Raw genomic sequence first — 22033 nt, forward strand, 5'->3', positions numbered from 1 at the left:
AACATTGAAGTAGAGTTGAGTATCATCTGCATAAAAATGATAACCCAGTCCATGTCTACGGATAATATGGCCAAGGGGAAGCATATAAATACAGAAAAGCAGAGGACCGAGGACAGAGCCCTGAGGAACTCCTTGTGTGACTGGCGCCGAGCTGGATCTGCTGTTGCCAAGACTAACAAACTCTTGCCTATCAGTCAGATAGGACTTGAACCACTGGAGGGCAGTGTCAGAGATACCCAGCATGTTCTCCATTCTGGACAGTAGGATGTCATGTCTGACAGTGTCAAATGCTGCACTGAGGTCTAACAGAATTAATATGCTGGTTTGTCCAGAGTCTGCTGCCATAAGCAAATCATTGGTTACCCGTAGCAGAGCAGTTTCACAGCTGTGCCGCGCCCTGAAACCAGACTGAAAGGGTTTCATCAAATTATTAGAGGTTAGGTAATTGGTGAGTTGGGAAGCTACAACACGCTCAACAACTTTTGACAGGAAAGGTAAGTGGGAAATAGGCCGGAAATTGTTAAGATTGTCAGCATCAAGACCAGACTTTTTTAACATTGGGCTTACAGAAGCAATTTTAAAAGTGAGCGGCACAGAGCCAGTGTCAAGGGATGAGTTGTTGTTGTTGTAACATTATTATTATTATTATTATTGTTGTTGTAACAGTCGGGATAATGGCATGAAGGCAGGATTTAAGTAGTGTGGTGGGGATGGTGTCCAGTACACAAGTAGTCGGCCTCATCTTACAAAGCAGGTTATTAACAAACGCAGATGTGACTGGTGGAATGCGTGTGTGAGGCTGTTGCATTTTTCTGCAGATGCCAGGTGTTTACGTGAGCGCGCTATTCCCAATGCATATTACTTGTATTGTGTAAATGTATGCAGCACGTGCTATCCACTCAGAAGTTACTAAATTGTACTTGTCTTATAAATACGGAGAAGCATTTGGACGTGTGCGCACTTTTTTTTTGGCGTGCCGGCAGGGGTGCTCGAGATCCTGTCTAGCTCAAGGCCTCATGGATTTGATCTCCGTCCCTGTCCGCAGTAAGTTCCCTAGACATACTCACGAGGTGGTTCAAGTTAGGACGCGGCGTTGCCCAACTTCGACATCTCCACGATGCCGCAGTGTTCTCTCGCCGGCGTGTAACTGCTTCAGAAGACGCGCGCACGACGTGGCCGCATTTGAGTGCGGGAGAGCCGAGCTATACTTCGAATTGTTTCAGAATAACCGGCGGTTCGAGGTTTTTCTCTTTGGAGTGCAGTCTCGTTTCCATGTTAGCTTCCTTTTGATGTCCTCTCTTTTGTGCCTGCACACTTGCACCGCTTTCTGGAAAGCTGCATCAAACGCCGGCAAAGGGGGGGCAGGAATTTGTTGAGCGGGAGAAAATCTTTTCCATGTGTCGCATGTCTATGACGTATGATGTCGCTTTTCCACGGCTCTCAATGCTTATTGCTGTTTGTTTTTTTCCCGAACAAGGGAAGCAGCTATAAGGAGAGTAGGATTCGAGAAACGAATACGGACAAGTAACAGGAAATCCCGGTGAGTACTGATGTCAGCACGCCGGGAGGGAGTCGCGGCGAAACAGAGTGCAGTACGGGAGAGACCCCGTGGGAGGCCTCAGTAATGAGGTCCAAAACAAAGGCGGCACGTCTGGCACGTGCTTGACTCTCAGCTGCTGTCAGTCGCCCACTTGTGTCCTATGAGGACAGGGAGGCCGGGGACAGAATGCTAACACTATATTGTAACGCACCTTTTCGAACAGGGAAGACAAAATCGCGCAGATTTTGTGTTTTGCAGAATAAATTTCATTGTGAAGGTTGACTTTTATTAATAAACGGGCACACCGAAGAAATAATTACAAACATCCCATTGTTGTGGCCATGGATATATATATATATTTTTTTTACCAAACTTTCACAGTCCCAGTTTCACGGCCTGGCAGTATGCCCTAACAGTTGGCAATCCGCGGAGACCCCGATGTTCTAGTAATGCAGCCGTCTTGTGCATTGGAACAGGTTCGTGCGAGCTCGTGACACGATTACAGCCCAAAACCGCGACGCGCCAGACATCATCTATCTTTGTACTCCTCTTCATTCTCCAATCTCCGCATCTAGGAGCTGAGGCTGCTCCTGTATATATAGAGAACGAGTAGATTGAGCCCCGCCCCCTACATAGGGCTAAGTAGCCCTTATTTGCCAACATCTCTGCCCAGAAGGCATTTTTATTTAAATCAACGTTTGAATCGCCGTCCTGATTTGGAAAGTCCTGGCCTGATCCTTATGATTAAATTACCCACTGGGATTAAAGTATAGTTGTGATCTTAAATATTAAACCCCCTCACCTCAAAGGTGTGATGTAAATCCAGGTTAAGTAAAATATTCAACAGAAAGTCTCGTTAATCAATCAAAAAATATGGATGCATATTTGAGTGATTTTGCAGCCATTCGTTGACTTAATTTTGAGTTTAAATGTAACTCTTTTTACAAATATGCACGTGCAGTGTTATTTAACCTGCAACTTCAATACTTTCTGTAATATCCTTTAGCCTTTATAACTTCTAAAAGCATTTTTGTACCTTTGCATTGGAACCTTTGCCAGTTTGTCTTTGTGGAAAAGCCTCAAGCTCAGTGTTGTGTGATAGTTTCTGTGTTGCAAACAGCCTTCTTTAAATCCCACCAAATATCTTCCATGAGATATAAAATCTGGGGACTGAATCTATTTCTCAATGGAGCGTTGGTTGATTGTAAAAAAAAAGTCAAATTTACAAAAAGTAAAACAAGCTTCCAAACATCATATTTCTGTATACTGCCTTGTTCTTCAAGCCAATTTTGCTTTAGTGAATTTTAGTGTCTATTTAAGGTTTGCTTACAACCAATAAACAGCTCTGAAGGTCCTCTGTTCTAAAACCTATAATCATTACTACTCCAGGTGAAGAGAGTCAGTTATATAAATATAAAAATAAGTTCAGGTTAGAGTACCTGAAAAGGGACATCAGAAATTGGGTCAGAAGAGACCCTAAGGCCCAGCATTTGAAGACACTATAAGGGTTGAGATTGTTGACCTGGCAGCACCAATTCAGACCACTTTCTACAAGCTGTCTCATCACTGTTGGTAAACCAGGCCTACAATGGTAATGTCAACAGCAAATTCAGTGATGGAGTTGGAGTCGCGTCTGGCCACACAGTCAGGAACGAACGCAGAAGGGGCTCAGTCACTATGCTGTGTAGTGGAGGGACAGCTTGGAGGAGGTGATGCTGTCAGTTAGAAAGTTTCAAGTCCAGCTACAGAAGGTGGCGATAGCTCCTAAGGAGCTTACTAACTAGTACTGAGGAAGCAACTGAGATGTAATCTATAAAAAGGAGTTTGGCCTAACAGTTTGTATTCATTCAAGTGTGCCAGGATGGTGTGAGGTAGTCAAAGCATTTAATCACAATGGACGTGCTGCCATGTTTTCTTTGGAATTTTCTTTGGAGTATTCAGGATAAAAAATAAAAATAAAAGGTTCACTACTATTTTTATAATCAAACCTAGGCATTTCACAAGTTAAGTAGCAGTGACTTAAATGAGCAAAGACTAGTTAAATGGGGTAAACATTTTAATTATTTCTTATATTTCTTCCTTTCACCATTGCCAGTTAACTTCAGGAGATAACTAAACAGAAGTAACATACACTCTGTTTTTATATTGTTTCTGTTGCTATAAATGGAAACACAGTGGAATGCAGCCATGGAGAGCAGAGTAAGGGTTTAATTTTCTTAAAAGTAGCTTAACAGACAAGTAAGCAGCAGCCGGTGGTGCAGTGTTTTTGTTTTTTTTTTCCCTTATTTAAGTGTGGGGTCTCCCTTCAAGCTATTTGCTCTGTGTCTTTTAATATGACTTCTCTTTTGTTGCTTTTAGCCAGCCAGACTGAAAACTGACATTCACAGTGAACACATATCAATACCCAGCCAACACTTAGCCTAGCTATTGTAGCTTCATGGTGTTCAATGAGCAGTCTTGCTTTAGTAGCTTATGAACAATTTGTTATTATATTGGTGTAGCACATTAGACATCATCTTGACCTCAGTTGACCAGTTTTTGCTCAATACTGATATCGGCGCCAATTTATCACAAAGATAAAGATATAGATGAGTTATGTAGCTGCTTGATTTCTCCAGTGAAAGAGAAGGAATTGCTAATAAAAAGTAAGACCCTCAAAGACGACATTTGCTGTTTTTTTCAATTAAATTTAACTTATTCCTATTAAATACATTTTTACTTCACAACATACTATATTACTTAAAATGAAAAAAAAAAGCAACATAGATACAAGACATATAAAATAAATATCATGCAATATACGCATAGAAATACATGGTCATGGGTGGACTTGCATCCCAGCTGGGGTGGATCCTGTTCTACTGTCTGGTTGAGAGGCCAGTATCATGGAATGTCAGGAAAAAAAGTCCAGAAGCTGGCATTGGGCCTTATTGTGGACTGGCATCCCAGGACACCAGTATAATGGACATACAATATGAATGGTGAAGTGAAAGGAGAGAAGTAGCAAAGGGCACTGAGGGACTGTCTTCTATGAACACGCCACTCCCCAGTGGGTGGCAGCATTCCTCTTGGTGAGCCCCAATTTGTAGACCTGCAGGGCAGCATGGAAGTTGTGGGTACATAAGGGGTGCCCTGTTTTGTTCCATGGGTGCCGTCAGAGGGAGCTGTTGGGAGGATGATACCCTGTCCCATGGTGGTTCCACCTGGCCTGGAAGAGCTTGCTGGAGACAATAGTTTTTTGCAGCAGAAGTGCTCCTCAGTCATGTTCAAAAGAGAGCACTCCACATTGTCCATGGAGTCAGAGTCAGGAGAGAAGGACAATGCTGTCCTGGGAAGATTGGAGGCTGGAGAATTAATTGTGAGATTAGCTGGGTCTGGAGTTTGGACGTCTGTGATGACCAATAGTAGCTGGAACATATTGTAATATTGACGCTATATAGCGCCTGACCCGGCACAGACTGATGCAGAGGCACGTACTTAAACAAAGCACACTTTTATTTTTCTTCAGCTGTGGGGCACGCCTTCCCCATGTCCCATAGGCCCAACACAGTCCCAAAACACTCACAAATATTACCACTACACTCTTCTCTTCTCTTCTTCACCACCACTCCTCCTCAGGCTTAGTCCTCCTCCTCCCGACTCTGGCTCTCTTGAATGGTGGTGGCTGGCCTTTTTTATACCCCACCTGGAAGTATTCCAGGTGCTTAATCACCTGGGCCTAATTGCATTTCCGGGTGGGGCTGAGGAATTGACCAGCCGGGCTATAAAGTCCATGCAGCTCCCCCTGGCGGCCATCCAGGCCCCCAACCAGGCTGAGGAGGACTCCATGTCCCATGGAGCCATGCGCCAGGTTGGGGAATCATCGTCTGCCAGGGAGGCTGCCACCAAGCGTCCCGGGGGAGGTATTGAGCTGCACACGGTGGCTCCCCCAGAACAGATGCAGCAGGGGCGTCCCTGCCGAGCATGGGACCCGGCTGTCCTTTACAATATATAGATATGAAGGTGTAACAAGAATGACCAAGAGACATTGAGAAGGTTTGGGGCAGCCAGCCATATAATATTTCCCAGCTGCAATATTGATTAAATAGAACAGACATGTTCATACAACTGAGTCCAAAACAGAACTGACTACTGTCTTAAGATGGCGGCTTTTAAATGCTCGCAGAGGATGTGATGTCATTAGGACCAGAACCGGAAGTGACATAGTTGGTTGCTCCAGAACCGGGTGGGATTTCCAGAGAGTGGTCTGCAAGAAATTGAGAGAGAGAATCATTGTACTTCGCCACCCCCTGGTCCGGCATGGAATTACATCTATTCAGGCCTTTTACAGTAGTTGTCCCCTAATCACGCGTGTGTGACAAAGGTTGGTTTGAAGTCCAAACTAAAACTGCCATAGACCATTCTGATATGGTTCACTCTGCATGTCATCACATCCTCCACATTGACCCTCAACACAGGCACTCCAGAGGGTAGTGTACTCCAGGCCTGATCATCAACAATGATGAGGCAGTCTACAAAAAAAAGAGGTCTACCTGGACAATGAGGCAGATCAGAGGGTGCTATGGACAGACAGCTTTAAATCTCTTGAGAGGGGGGAGAGAGGTTAGGAGCACACGCTGATACAGTGCATTGCTGCACCCGCCACATGACAAACCAACTCAGGATCTCAAATTAGGACCCAAGTGCAGCCATTCAATGGGTGACACCTCAGCACCACACTAGTTCAGATGGAATGGAACCAGCGTGATGTTTTTTATGGTGGCCGGAGTGCCAATTCTGCCACCAACCCCAAGGTTTTTCCTTGCATGCAGGGCTGGATGCAGATTAATGTCATTAACGTTGCTCAAGGGTCCAACAAAGTAGAGTCACTTTCAACGTTTGAGGGATTGGAACTGGCAACCTTCTGATGGCCAGTGCAAATCCCTAGCCTCAGAGTCACCACTCCGCCCGCCACTAAATCTCTTCGAGTGACTATGAACTGAAGTGGGTACAATACATTTCAACTCTTGTCAAAAAGATCCACGAAAGCCTCTACATTCTCAGATGTCTGAGGACACCTTGCATTTCTGTCATCTTTTCTGCAATACATGGTGGAGACTTATCTTCACTGGCTCAGCACATTGTGGTATGGTACATGCATAGCTCAAGCCTGTAAAGCTCTGCAGAGAGTGAAAGCAGCACAAACTATTGATGGCATCACTGCCTTATATATGTTGCATGTTATTTATACCTTTTGTGTATCTTTTGTTGGTATTGTTTTATTGTCAACTGTTCTGAGGTGATACTGAAATAAGAATTACTCTGAATTATGTACAGTTGATATAAGCTCGACTTGACTGGCTTTAAAGCAAACCAATTGCCACTATGGATGTCAGGATGACAGAAACTTAGGAAGTGTCAGTCAGACATATTATTACAATTCCTTCAAAAAAGAAATGAGAAAGGAATATGAACCACTTCAGAAGCAGCATTTACAAGAGCTAAGATGTGCTAATGTAATGGGGTCATCCATCTTGAGTTAAATGCTGGGACCAACTGGGCACCTCTAATATTGATAGGGAGGTCAACTCCATCTTGCTGAAAGAAGAAAAAAAAAAAAACAAACCATGTAGTATAAAATTGTAGATATGTAAGAACAATGGATAAGTATAGATAGTAATTCTTAAGAGGGACATTTTGCAGTATATATACTGTAAGTAGTCTTTATATAGTGCCAAGATACCACTGTTTGGAAGATCATACTGAACAGATTTCCAGGCAAAACAGTAACATGTAAATGTGGTTATATAGCTTTTACATGTGTAAAACTAAAATGAAATATTAAAATGCAATATTTTTTGGAGACATTATAAAATGGATTATGTAACTTTTTCTCCCAACAGAGAAAAATTATCTGCTTTTCCAGTGAAGATGGTCCTGCAGCGAACTGCAGAATTATCTCTTGGCCAGACCTTTGAAATGAAAAAGGAAATCTTATAAAAGGAGCAGAGACTCTGGGTAAAGCAAGATATCACACTCATTATGGCCTCTCCCGCAGATGGTGTCCTGGAACAAAGATTGTCTTCCATAAAAGAAGAGCGCTGCGAGTGGGATTTAGTCTCTCTTGTACCTGAGGGTCACTGCATGAAGCTGAAAGAATCTGAAGGAGAAATGTTGGTAACTACACAAGAGGAATGTGAACAGGGATTTGTGGACATTAAAATAGAGGATCCTGAGTGTGCATCAGTGGGCACTGAAATGCAGAACCATGAATCTGTAAAAATTTTTAAGGTGGAGGAGACCTCAGAGAGTGACTTAAGATTGCAGATGTGCCCAGGATCAATAAAAGAGAGACTTTATGTGGAGGCTTCTAAGACAGAGCAAAGCACTAAGCCACTGCAGAATTTTGTTAAGTTGAGTCCTAAATCACCCGGATTTGACAATGAAATCACAGAGAAAATATGTTGCAGGAAGGAAACAAAAGAAGAGTCACCTGCTAGACAGCTTGGAATGAGTAAGTGATGTCATTAAATACAAACAAAATGTGAATTATACAAATGTTTCTACCATTTTATTGGTACTTTATATAAGCTGATTATACAATTTTACTGTGTTTGTAAAAACAAAAAAAAAATAAGAGAGAGAACACTCAATAACAAATGAACAGATATTAATTAGAGCAGTAGATTCATTCCAGAATCATTACACTGAATCAATATTAAATTGTTGTTCATATTAGCTTGCATTTTCTCATTATTTTATTTGTATCATGAAGTTATTACAGCCTTAATGTGATATACAGGGCATATATTTTATTTTGTTCATTTTTAAGCTGTGTCAATATAAATGTTTGCGTCATGGTTTGGGCCATTTTAGGATTAAAGGAGTGGCATACTCTGCCGGTGCTAGTGGTTTGGCTGTTAAGCTTTGGGGAAAAGCCATCATTTACAGCCTTTGTGTGCTGCAGTTGCACATAGTTTAAAAAGGAGAGACAACCAATGTAAAGAGTTTGGGCCCCACCTGGGTGATCTACACCTGAAGAAGTTACAAATATCTGAGGGTTTTCTATCATTCTTGCCAATAGCACACCTGACTTTGCTTTTCCTCAAGGTTTATATATTATAAAAAAAAATCCTGGAGGGAAACAGTAGGTCGACGAGACGTGATCTTATAAGATCATGGAAGACACATGAAAGACCAGTGAGACTAAAGAGATTGGCCACGAAGCATCTTGCGGGGACCTTAAACATGAGACTTTGTGCCAAGAGATTAACCCTGGACCGTCTTGCGATGACGTAGAACATGAGATTCTTGCAAGACACGCCCTACTAACAACCAAATAAGGGCACGAGCAGCAACACACTCAGTCATGTTTTGGCTTTGAGCACACACAGATCCAGGGCTCTCAGCACATATAAAGTGTATAAGGACAATACATTATAAATGAAACGTAAACGACTAAGCGAAGAAGAAAGCATTGGAGAGACAAAAAAAATAATCTAGGTGCAAATTCAGAAAATAAGGAAAGTTCAGCCTGGAACAAGTGGAATTGAAAAAAAAGCACGTCCAATCAGGACGTTGGCACTATACACATGCAGACCAGGTTAGAGATTATGAAAGCAGTGGAATTCGAAAGGCTCAAAATAAAAAAACATTGGTGCGATACACATGTGGAGAAAGTTAAAGAATATGAAAGTAGGAAAATTAGAAAGTATAAAAAAAAGAAAGTAAAGATCGCAGTAGCGCAAACAAATGGAAATTATCACTTGAAAAAGGGAAAGTAATCACGGACCAGGTGTCATTGAAACAAAAGGAGGATAAAGCGAGGTCAGAAATAAAAGACAGAGTAGAAAACAAAGTAAAACATCATAAAGAGGTTAATAAACAAGGGGGCCAAACACGTGCAGAGCAGGTTAGAGATAATGAAAACTGGAATTCAAAAGACTCGTTGAAACACATGCAGAGCAAGATACAGAATATGAAAGCAGAAAAAAATGACAGTGTCAAAACAAAGAACATCACAATAGCACAAAGAAAGAGAAATTATTACTCGGAGAAACAACAAAAAGGTGAATAGAGATTGAATATATGGACACAGGTGATATGTCAAAAGTATGTAAATATTGTAAGGCTTTGAAGTTTAAGTCAAGAGAATATAAAAAATGGAGTTTACCTCACATGCATTTATTGGTTACTTTGCAAAAAAAATTATTAACTGATGATGATGTGGATTGCTTTGTCTGTGCTGAAATTCCAAACAGAGAAACCTATCCTGAATTATGGTACAAAGTCATTAAACACATGTCTCACTGACCTCATTAAAAAGATTCAGCACATTGGGACTTGAAAGATTCCAAATATTGTTTTTACAGAAGTTCTGAAATAAAAGTGAAACTAATGAAATAGCAACAATTCAAAGAAAAAAAAATCTTAAAAGTGTGTATCTGGAAAAACAAAAACGGGGGTTGGTGAGCGAAGAGAGCAGGGGGCAAAGCCCCCTAGTATGTGTATATATATATTTATATATATATATATATATATATATATATATGGAAGAAAAGGTCTGTGATATGGTTTGCATATTTGCAGTTGGAGATCCACAAATATATATAACTGAAGAGCATCTTATTTTATCCCAAAATAAGGCGTAATAATTGCTTGACTGATTTATTTGAGCACTACTAAGCCCACAGCCTTGGCATCTAAAAATCACAGGATATTTTCTGTCCTACCTGTTCTTCTGCAGCTGCTACTCAAAATCCCACTATCAGGGCACCTCATAAACTCATTTACGTAAAGTGTCCAAATCAACGGATAGCTAGCCAATAGAGAGCATAGTTAATTCCTTCATCCTGGGTGCCTTTTGTAACCAAAAGAGCTTTCTTTCTTTGTGGCCAAATATTAAGCAAATAGCATTCTAAACTGCACAAATATTTTGGACAGGTTTTATGTTTATTTTAATTTAATATGATTCAAGTTACTAAGTACAAATCTGATTATTGTCGTTAACTGAAACCTAGTTTAGTACTTCTAATGTTATTTCTTTACTTGAGACATCACTACATGGTCTTATCTTCGTTTTAAAAATCAAAACCTATTAGGTGAGAAGGTGACCTTGGAATACTTTTAGGTGACTGAATTTGGCAGCTTTTATCTAGCTATAAGCTGTGATCATGTAGTTTTGATGGATAATTATAATAGTCACATAGTTATGGAACCAATTATTTACCAGATATTTTGCACACTTGCTAAAATATGGTGGGGATTTGGCAAATTGTTAAAGGTCAAACTCACTATCACAATCATTCATTGCATCAAATTATGTGTGGTGTTCAGTGTAAAAAATAAAGTATTAGTCCACTAAATAAATTATATTTATCCACTACCTAATTATATTTTACTTTTTCCCATCCTCATGAATATAGTCGCAAATTGCAGCAACATCAGTGCGACATACAGACTGCAGCTCTAAATCAATATTGAGATATTATGAGAAACTCCAACTTACAGGTTACAGTTGTTGCAGAGAGCATGAATAGGCAGTCTTGGAAGGTATCAATAGTAGGAACTATGCCGTGTTTACTGGATGAAATTATTTCACGAAAGTTAGTTTTTTGGGGTTTTTAAAATTGTTTGGGGTGGAAAGCAAAGAATATTATTCCCTAAAGGTTTTTCCATGGGCAAAACCTCTGTTTCCTTCTTTAATTATACTCCAATGTTGCTTTGCCTTGCGATCTTCCATGATTACTTCCTCTTTGGCTCCATATACTCTCATCTGCCTTGCACACTGCTTATTTCAGGTGAGTGCAAGCACCATCTGTTCTGACTTTCCCTGACTTTGTAAGCTGATCCAAGCCCAGGATCCTTCCGGGTATTTGCTGGTGGCTATACACCCAGGCCAATGAAATTTAGTTTTGGAGAATGTCTTGCAAGCAAGTGCACTCTAGCCATGTTAGCCTTTCCAAGACCTGCACCAGAATAAAATTTCCCTTCTCTCTGCACAGAGAGAAAAGTTTCAGTGCAACTTAGGTTTTGTATCAATAGTTTTAGTCATCACTTGTTAACCACATTATGTATAAATAGTATGTCACTTACCAAAGAGGCTTTTTAAGGTGACTCATAGGCATATTCACTTACAGTACTGTACATGGTCCATTGTTTTTGTAGATCTAGCACACTCTTTCCACATGTTCCTACCTTCATAAATTCAGCTGTATAGGAAATTATACTGCAGCAGCATCTACTAAAAGAAAGAACTGCAAACAGCTAATGAAACAACATGGGACTTTCAAGATGGAAAACAAGGTGAACAGTCTAAGGTACGGAAAGAAAAAAGACATTTTCTCAGCCTACTAAACTTTTAGTTTGTTTATCGTGTTTAAACACTGATTCATCAAATTATGTTTTAAAGACAATGGAAGAATAGCATTAAAAAGAATCTCCAAAGGAAAAGTGCACCAGCACTTTATATGTGGTCTACTAGTATTCAAATGTTTTTAATCCTATTGTGGTAGCACTATTGTTTTATAGCCTATGCAGCATATTCTTATTGTATTATAACTGGGTGAGTTTGATCGTGTAAAATGGAGAACAGGGATTTCAAACACAGTCCTGATGACCCCTTGTGGTTGCATCTTTTTATTCAGAACAAATTCCATTTTTAATTTGACTTAAAATCTAATTAAGCAAGCTGCTATTTCCCAGTTTCTGTGTTTTGGAGTCAATGTAGAAATTAGAAATCTATGTTTGGTCAATTTTTATTAGACTATACCAAACATTTACATATGTTACATGGGGGATAATTTAGTGTTTTTTTTATTTTAAGCTTTGTTTTTAAGGTTTTCATCATCATGATGATTTCCATTCTACTTTTCCAGGTGCTGGTGTTATTTAGTCTATCATTCCTAATGAGCAAATTAGTGGGTCTGATGCTAAAGTGTTTGCTCTGCTTGTTGTTAATTGTAATAATTAGGATACAATTAGAGGAGCAAACTACACAGAAAAAGGCAAATTAATAGGAAAACAACCAAAAAGAGTTATGCATTTAAAGCTATAGTTAAAATATAAATAATTCTACATGTTTTAAAAATGTAAAAACATACAGCTGTGCTTTTCTGAATGCAGAATAAGAGAAGAAAAAAATCCAGCTAACTAATGGGATCAATTTGAGCTAATAGGATCGAATGTGAAACTGGTTGCAATAAGAAAATTAATTGGCCATTTGTGGTCCCCAGGACCGAGTCTGAGAACCACTGATGTAGAAGGAACCTGGACATCTGGCCCAAGATGGTACACAAGTGAGCAGTGTTGTATATTTTTCTTGGAATTATGCCCTCTTCTTAAATTATATTTAATTCACTTACAGGGTTAATTTAAAAATGTTTTATCTGTCTTGCTGCAGATTTGCCTGAGAATGACTGCTTTTCAGAGTGTCCATTTGTTCAGACCTCTGCTCAGAGCAGAGCAAAATTGGATCAGCATGATGAAAGTATGAAGGAATTGACATCTGAATTAGAAAGTCTGATACCAACCTCTTTACATTATACTTCTCCATGTGTTGTGAACCTGACAAATACTGAAGCTGCCGACATTCAACAGGCACAAAATACTAGGCCAGTAAGCTTGATTGTCTGTCAAGTATGTGGAAAAAACTTTAAACGAAAATCTAATTATAGAGATCATTTAAAAATTCATGCAAGACAAACTCCATGTTGCTGTTCTTATTGTGGGAAACAATTTGCCACGTTACGCAGTCTTCAGATGCATAAAAGAATCCACACTATAGAGAAACCTCATTGCTGTCCTGAGTGTGGCAAGCGATTCTCACGGATAAGCCGTCTTCAGAGCCACACAAGACTTCACAGTGGAGAGAAACCTCATTCTTGTTCCGATTGTGGCAAGCGATTCACACATGTATGTCTTCTTCACAACCATGCAAGAATGCATACTGGAGAGAAGCCATATTGTTGTTCTGAATGTGGTAAGCGATTTTCACAAATAAACAGTCTTCATGTGCACTCAAGAACTCACACTGGTGAGAAGCCATATTGCTGCACTGAATGCGGTAAACGATTCTCGCATAGTGGCAGCCTCCGGAAGCACACAAGAGTTCATACTGGAGAAAAACCGTATAGTTGTTCTAAGTGTGGTAATCGATTTTCAACCAGTCACAATCTAAGAAAACACACAAGAATTCACACCGGAGAAAAGCCATATTCCTGCTCAGACTGTGGCAAACGATTCTCCACGAGTAGTAGCCTTCGCAGTCACACAAGGATTCACACTGGTGAAAAGCCATATTGCTGTTCAGAATGTGGCAAACGATTCTCAAACAATACCAGTCTGCGGAGTCACATGAAAGTCCACACCATTAAACCCAGAGAGAAACCATATCACTGTTCAGAATGTGGCAAACAATACTCACATTTACAAAGCCTACAGAGCCACACAAAAATTCATACTGGAGAGAAGCCATATTGCTGTTCCGAATGTGGCAAACGATACTTACACTTAAGTGGTCTTCAGAGCCACACAAAACTTCACACTGGTGAAAAGCCATATTGTTGTTCTGAGTGTGGCAAGCTATTCTCGCATATAAGCAGTTTTCAAATGCACAAGCGAATACACACAGGTGAGAAGCCATACTGTTGTTCGGAGTGTGATAAAAGATTTGCACAAAGCAGTGGTCTTCAGGATCATATGAAAATCCACACTGGAGAAAAACCTCACTGTTGTTCTCAATGTGGCAAACGATTCTCTCGTAGGAACAGTCTTCGGAAGCATATACAGATTCACAATGGAGAGAAACCTCATTGCTGTTCTGTATGTGGCAAACGATTTTTACAAATAAGCAGTCTTAAGAGCCATACTAGAATTCACACTGGAGAGAAGCCATACTGCTGTTCTGATTGTGGCAAACGATTCTCCACTAGTAACATTCTTAGGAGCCACAGAAGAATTCACACTGGAGAAAAACCATATTCCTGTTCTGAATGTGGCAAACGATTCTCCACTAGTAACAGTCTTCGAAGCCACACAAGAATTCACACTGGAGAGAAGCCATATGCTTGTTCTGAATGTGGAAAACGATTCTCACACAATAACACTCTCCAAGCACACACAAGGGTTCACACGGGTGAGAAACCATATTGTTGTTTGGAATGTGGCAAGCGATTTGCCACAAATAGCACCCTTCGGACGCATAAAAGAATTCATGCTTATAAACCCCAAAAGAAACCTTATTGCTGTTCAGAATGTGGCAAACAATATTCTCACAGAAGAAGCCTTCTGAGCCATGAAAGAATTCACATTGATCAAGTGGTAAAGTCTGACTCCCAAACACTGCAAAAGAAATGACAGAAATCCATGCATAATGATGAAGGAAAAATTCAGCCAGATGTTGGACATTCAAAAAAATTCTACATGACTACTTCAGGAAGAAAAGAAACAGAAAATGATATAATACCCAAAAATGAAGCCTGAAACAATCCAGAAGTGGAACCAACCAGTTGATTTTCTTCTGATAGTCATTGGATGAAGGATTTGAGAGCCTACAGGCTCAGCTGGAGTGTCTGGCATATGACATCCACTCTGTGTGTGCTTTCTACATTGTACACAATGCTGCCCTGATAGGCATTAACTCCCTACAAACCTGAAATTGAATAAATCTGTTCACAAAAAGAATTTATAGATAAAAGGCTGTTGAACATTTGAAGGAGGGATCCCTGAAGTAACTGGACTGCTAAACAAACAGCAAATAACATTCTAGAGTATACTTCCCCCAAAAGCTAGGAAAGACACAAGGTGAATTGGTCAACTGCAGACAATCCTTGGAACATGTAGAGAGTGGCCTATAGTAATAGTTTAAGAAGATGTGAAATGAGAAAATGCTGATAAGTTGAAGGGGCCAGGCCTTGATGAAGATTGGACATCCCTGCACTTGCAAGTATTCAGTTGCAAAGACCTGTTAATGTGGTATTCTCATGGAAGCTGAATGCAAGAAAAACATTTCTACTTCAAAACTAAGGAGCAATGAATGTGCCTGTACACTGCATGAAGGATGTAATAATTGATATGGACATAATCAACAAATATCTTGACCATGATTATCTAATGCAAAGAGAATTTTAAAAATAAAGAAAATAATTTGACCATAACGATGACATCCTAGTAAATAAATCTTGCAAGAAACACTAAAAATGCATAATCTTCATCTAAAAAAGCACTACATCCCCTAGTCTGAAAGCAGAATTAACCTAACCAATATTGACTACTTTTGGAAGTCAGAGATTTTCAGACAAGAGCCAGATGTCATAAAAGTACTCTAGCAAGAACAAAAGAAACCAGCTTTCAACTTAAAACAGAAACCTCAAGTTCTAGTCATATGTGACAACAATGACCCCATAAACCTACTTGGAGCTTGATGCTAGAGTTATGTTGCTTAGAAGATGTATCTGAGAGCCTGTGATTAATTGCAGAAGAGAATATTCCAGCATCCACAATGGGACAAAAATAGACATAAAAATAAAATTGGAAAGCCACACATGATGTTTTATTTATAGATGGCACTGAAGTTCTACAAAGTAGGATGTAACCAAACTCCTTCACTATAAGTTATACCAAAGTTGTGGCATTCCAAAACCAGAGAGACTTTGGAATCTCACATCAGAAAGAATGACAAGAACAGAAATTGATAATGATGGACTTACAGTGACACAGTACAGACAAGAAGATATACATACTGTATATGCCAAAAACTGAAATGATCTGTCCCAGGAGCAAACCTGTAAAGAGAGAGAGAAACCGAAAAAAAATGGGGAAAATACAAAACAAGGTAAATGAAGATACGACAGATATGGAATAAGGGAAGCAAAACTGATCAGGTTGTTATTGGATCTATAGGGCTTCTCAAAAGAAAATATTGAAACCCACTTTTTATTACTTTACCGATATTTGTGCTCCAGATGGAGGCATTACTGTAGACAATGCAGATTGTACACAGAGCAATTGTATCAAACTTACAAGAATAAAACTAAAATGTTACAAGATGATGACCTTGTCTTTTCAGCCTTGTCAAACCCAAGCAGAGGTGTTAAACTGAAAAGAATGCAGTTGTACAAAAGAATGAGCAATATGTCAAGTCCCTCTGAGGACTGGACACACAGGAAGTGTAAGTGAGAGTGAGGGACGCACAAGGAGGAGTAAAGGCATACAAGGCAGGCACAGAGAGAGTCACCTTGAAAGACAGCAAGTACAAAACCAGAGAGGAGGTAAGTAAGAAAGGTGCTTCGAAAGTAATGGCAAGAGTCTGAGAAGTAGGCGCTTGAAAGAGGGAGCGGTGGTGAAGAGACGTTCACACACGCAAACAGGAAAGATGCTGAAGGTACATGTAGGGCAAGAAAGAGGAAATAATTTTTTATTTTTTCTGCTATCTGTCTTCAACAAATATTTTGACTGCTAACTACATACAGTAACATGGGTTCTATAATAGAAAGTATCATTTTTAGGAAGACTTGGGACTCATCACTGTCCTCAAACTGGCAGTGCACATTTGGGGATTAAAAAGGCAAACAGAATGTCTACACTTTGTGGGGTACAAGTCAGGGAGGGTTATACATAAGATGTAGCAGTAGAAGTTTTAATATTGTTATGTGTACAGAGTACAGTGAAATTCCTTCTTGAATGTCTGACTAACATGCAACTCATGGCCACTCTCTGGAATCATGATAAAAATTAAATGAATATTATAATGCAGCACTTCATTTAATAATAGAAGACACAAATCAATGTACTTGATGTACCCCTCACTTCCTAAAATCTTGTGTAAACTCCCACTTCCATGTTTTGAAACCCCCATCTAGTATATTGTGTTTTTTTTCCCCCTCGATTTAAAGGAGGACATAACCAATTGCATTTTTGGCATGAAAAGTTTTGTCCACTAGAATTTTCCTTTCTGTTTTTATACTTCTGTAATGTTAACATTAACTTTTCTAACTAATGATATGTTTCTCTTTTGCTAATGACAAGCAAGATTGCACCTTTGGCATAACCAAAAAATAAATAATAATTTGGTTGCAGGCTCCTCAATTGGCATCATGTTATTGTGATCCATTCTGACAAAATACATTCATTGAGATTTACAGTAATCCTTCCTCCATTGCAGGGGTTGCGTTCCAGAGCCACGCGCGAAATAAGAAAATCCGCGAAGTAGAAACCATATGTTTATATGGTTATTTTTATATTGTCATGCTTGGGTCACAGATTTGCTCAGAAACACAGGAGGTTGTAGAGAGACAGGAACGTTATTCAAACACTGCAAACAAACATTTGTCTCTTTTTCAGAAGTTTAAACTGTGCTCCATGACAAGACAGAGATGACAGATCTGTCTCACAATTAAAAGAATGCAAACATATCTTTCTCTTCAAAGGAGTGCGCATCAGGAGCACAGAATGTCAGAAAGAGAGAGGAAAGCAAACAAATCAATAGGGCTGTTTGGCTTTTAAGTATGCGAAGCACCGCCGGTACAAAGCTGTTGAAGGCGGCAGCTCACACCCCCTCCGTCAGGAGCAGGGAGAGGGAGAGAGAGAGAGAAACAAAGTCAAAAATCAATACGTGCCCTTCGAGCTATTAAGTATGCGAAGCACCGTGCAGCATGTTGCTTCAGGAAGCAGCTGCACAGAAGATAGCAACGTGAAGATAATCTTTCAGCATTTTTAGACGAGCGTCCGTATCGTCTAGGTGTGCGAACAGCCCCCCTGCTCACACCCCCTACGTCAGGATCAGAGAAAGTCAGCGCAAGAGAGAGAGAGAGAACAGTAAGTTGGGAAGCTTCTCAGCCATCTGCCAATAGCGTCCCTTGTATGAAATCAACTGGGCAAACCAACTGAGGAAGCATGTACCAGAAATTAAAAGACCCATTGTCCACAGAAATCCGCGGACCAGCAAAAAATCTGCGATATATATTTAAATATGCTTACATATAAAGTCCGCGATAGAGTGAAGCCGCAAAAGGCGAAGTGCGATATAGCGAGGGATCACTGTAAATATTAAGGAAAGTGAGAACCTTACTTAATTCACTGCTCTGGAAAATCTAAATTGCTAAATTGAAATGGCAACACCTCAAGTTTAGTATCAAACGACTTTGAAGGTAAAAGGTGGTGAGCTACAATACACCACATGGCTACCAGTAACAGCACTTACTTCCATGCAGTCAGGTATTTGCTGGACAGTGTGATGCTGGCAAACAATTAAAAAAATGATTTTCTACATACATACAGTATCTATTTGTTATGCACCAGGAATATGTGCTTCTTTGAAAAAGGATCCTCATACTGGTATTCCTTTGCATGATGTGGAAGGAATACATTTAAGTCAGGCTTCCCTGATAGCTTTTCACAATTTAGCACTACCAGACTTTCCTCCTCGGTGGTGGGTGAAGATCAGCCTCATACTAATCAATATAATGTCTTGTTTTTGATACATTTCCTCATTTTAATCTACCTTTTTTTTTTTCCTTCTTCAGATAACTATAACTAACTTTATGAGAATAAATGGTACTGGCATTTTCACACTATTCACTGCCTTGTGATGTTTAGCCTTGACCTCTAATACATTGAACTGAAATTACAAATGTGCAATAAAAAGGTGGTTCTCATTTTAATACAGAGAATAAGAGATTCTAATGTTCATGCCCTACCACTAAACTGAAAAGTTCAGGTCGCACATAAACACTGCAGGACTAACTGGTCCAAATCCTCAGTCAAAAACAGGCTTGCAGCACCAGGCATGAAGAAAATAAATGCATGAGAAAGTTTGAAAGTTGATAAAACATTTTAAAAATAAGTTAATTTATTATGGGAAGCTTATGACTTGTTTTGTACAACATCTGTAAGGTTGTGCCCTTAATGTAGAAACACCACTGGGCATAACAGTGCTAAGTAAATGTCTGTAGAACCCTTACAGAAATGGTTCCAGGACTGCAGTGTCTGAGCAAAGAAGAATGTCACAAGTAGTTCAATATTTTCATCATAAGGTAGAAAAGAATAAGAGGTAATGTTATATAGTCATGGCCGAAATTATCGGCACCCCAGGAATTTTCCTTGAAAATGCACCATTTCTCTCAGAAAATTGTTGCAATTACAAATGTTTCGGTATACACATGTTTATTTCCTTTATGTGCATTGGAACAACACAAAAAAACAGAGAAAAAGACAAAATTATTGGCACCCTCAACTTAATATTTGGTTGCACGCCCTTTGGAAAAAATAACTGAAATCAAGCACTTCCTATAACCATCAACAAGCTTGTTACACCTCTCAACTGGAATTTCCGACCACTCTCTTCTTTTGCTAACTGCTCAAGGTCTCTCAGATTTGAAGGGCGCCTTCTCCCAACAGCAATTTTGAGATCTCTCCATAAGTGTTCAATCGGATTTAGATCCAGATTCATTGCTGGCCACTTCAGAACTCTCCAGCGCTTTGTCTTCAACCATTTCTGAGTGCTTTTAGAGGTATGTTTGGGGTCATTGTCCTGCTGGAACACCCATGACCTCTGACACAGACCCAGCTTTCTGACACTGGGCCCTACATTGCGCCCCAATATCTTTTGGTAGTCTTCAGATTTCATGATGCCTTGCACACAGTCAAGGCATCCAGTGCCAGAGGCAGCAAAACATCCCCAAAACATCTTAGAACCTTCACCATGTTTGACTGTAGGTACTGTGTTCTTTCTTCGTAGGCCTCATTCTGTTTTCTGTAAACAGTAGTGTGATGAGCTTTATAAAAAAGCTCTACCTTGGTCTCATCTAACCACAAGACGTTCGCCCAGAAAGATTTTACTTCCTCAAGTACATTTTGGCAAACTCCAGTCTGGCTTTTTTATGTTTCTGTGTCAGCAGTGGGGTCCTCCTGGCTCTCCTGCCATAGCGTTTCATTTCGTTCAGATGTCGACAGATAGTTCGAGCTGACACTGTTGCACCCTGAGTCTGCAGAACAGCTTGAATATGTTTTGAAGCTGATTGGGGCTGTTTATCCACCATTTGGACTATCCTTCGTTGCAGTCTTTTATCAATTTTTCTCTTCCGTCCATGTCCAGGGAGATTAGCTACAGTGCCATGTGTTGTGAACTTCTTGATTATGTTGTGCACAGTGGACAAAGGAACATGAAGATCTCTGGAGATGGACTTGTAGCCTTGAGGTTGTTGATATTTTTCAACAATTTTTGTTCTCAAGTCCTCAGACAATTCTCTGCTCTTCTTTCTGTTCTCCATGCTTAGTGTGGCACACTCAAGACACACAACAGAAAGGTTGAGTCAACTTTTCTCTATTTTAAGTGGCTTCAGGTGTGATTGCTGTATTGCCAGCACCTGTTTCTTGCCACAGGTGAGTTCAAATGAGCATCATATGCTTGAAATAAAATGATTTACCCACAATTTTGAAAGGGTACCAATAATTTTGTCCGGCCCATTTTTGGAGTTCTGTGTGACATGATGTCAGATTTGGCTTTTTTTCTGTTTTTTTGTGTTGTTCCAATGCACATAAAGGAAATAAACATGTAAATACAAAAACATTTGTAATTGCAACAATGTTCTGGGAGAAATGGTGCATTTTCTGGGAAAATTCCAGGGGTGCCGATAATTTCAGCCATGACTGTAGAAGTGCTCAAAATTACAAAATTAGAAAGCAAGGCAATTACCAGCTATTCCTATAAAACTCCATTTTTAAAAATATGACTGTGATAGTTAGAGGCTTTGTCCACCTCTTGAACCCTCAGGTACCACTCTGATGACCAGGTGAAAGTATAAATATTCTTTATTTTATAAAAGTACTGTGCACAAAGCACTCTCCACACCACACTCATAAACACAATAATTCTCAATAAACCAACCCTCCTCGCCCAGACACTTTGCCACCCTACCTCCCAGCTCTGGGCTTCCCACAATCCTTTTATAGCCCCTGACCCGGAAGTGATTCCAAGCACAACCCACAAGTCCATTTCCTTTCAGGTCAGGGCAAACAGTCCTTTTCTTCAACCTGGGAGCAGTGCGTTTCTTCCTGTCACGTGACCGTGACGTACTCCCGGGTTATAGGGCACATGCGAGCTTACTAGCCCCCCTACAGCGACGCCTGGTGGCCCCCAATGTATCCAGCAGGGCTGTGTATAAAAACTACATAGTCCATGAGGCCCTGCTGGAACTCGGGGCATGTCCACGCTGCTGGGAGAGCTCCTCCTGGCGGCCTGGGGGTGAAGGCCGGAGAAAGAAGCCGGCAATCCACCACAATGACCTTGGGTTAAAGGTCGATAAAAGTAATTTTTTGGAGAAATGCTGAAAAGTATTTCCACAAAGAACATTCAACAGGTGGAGCTTGCTACCAAGTACTGTACTTCAGAGTAGCTTCTTGGAAATATCCATCCATCCATTATCCAACCCACTATATCCTAACTACAGGGTCACGGGGGTCTGTTGGAGCCAATCCCAGCCAACACTGGGCGCAAGGCAGAAAACAAACCCCAGG

At 40.2% G+C, this 22033-nt stretch overlaps 2 protein-coding genes across 3 annotated transcripts in view; one reads left to right on the forward strand and one right to left on the reverse strand.

Moving 5' to 3' along the window:
• Positions 1 to 22033, reverse strand: part of LOC114665934 (NACHT, LRR and PYD domains-containing protein 3-like) — a 578897-nt gene that overhangs the window by 250114 nt on the left and 306750 nt on the right. The window lies entirely within an intron of this gene.
• Positions 1437 to 15284, forward strand: LOC114665968 (zinc finger protein 345-like). 2 transcript variants are annotated; one of them, XM_028820662.2, is made up of 3 exons: positions 1437 to 1540; positions 7423 to 8033; positions 12921 to 15284. In XM_028820662.2, exons 2-3 carry the CDS (start codon positions 7562 to 7564, stop codon positions 14873 to 14875), a joined length of 2427 nt encoding a protein of 808 aa, XP_028676495.2. In that variant the 5' UTR covers positions 1437 to 1540; positions 7423 to 7561; the 3' UTR covers positions 14876 to 15284. The 2 variants fall into 2 exon arrangements, with proteins under 2 accessions (XP_028676495.2, XP_051781129.1); XM_051925169.1 differs by lacking the exon at positions 1437 to 1540 and having other exon boundaries at positions 6802 to 8033.

Source organism: Erpetoichthys calabaricus, chromosome 1 (assembly GCF_900747795.2).
Source record: "Erpetoichthys calabaricus chromosome 1, fErpCal1.3, whole genome shotgun sequence".
Classification (NCBI taxonomy): Eukaryota; Metazoa; Chordata; class Cladistia; order Polypteriformes; family Polypteridae; genus Erpetoichthys; species Erpetoichthys calabaricus.

Coding starts and splice junctions, on each gene's coding strand:
- LOC114665968 (XM_028820662.2), top strand. CDS start 7,562: ATGGCCTCTCCCGCAGATGGTGTCCTGGAACAAAGATTGTCTTCCATA. Junction 8,034..12,920: donor TGCTAGACAGCTTGGAATGA/GTAAGTGATGTC, acceptor GTCTTGCTGCAG/ATTTGCCTGAGAATGACTGC.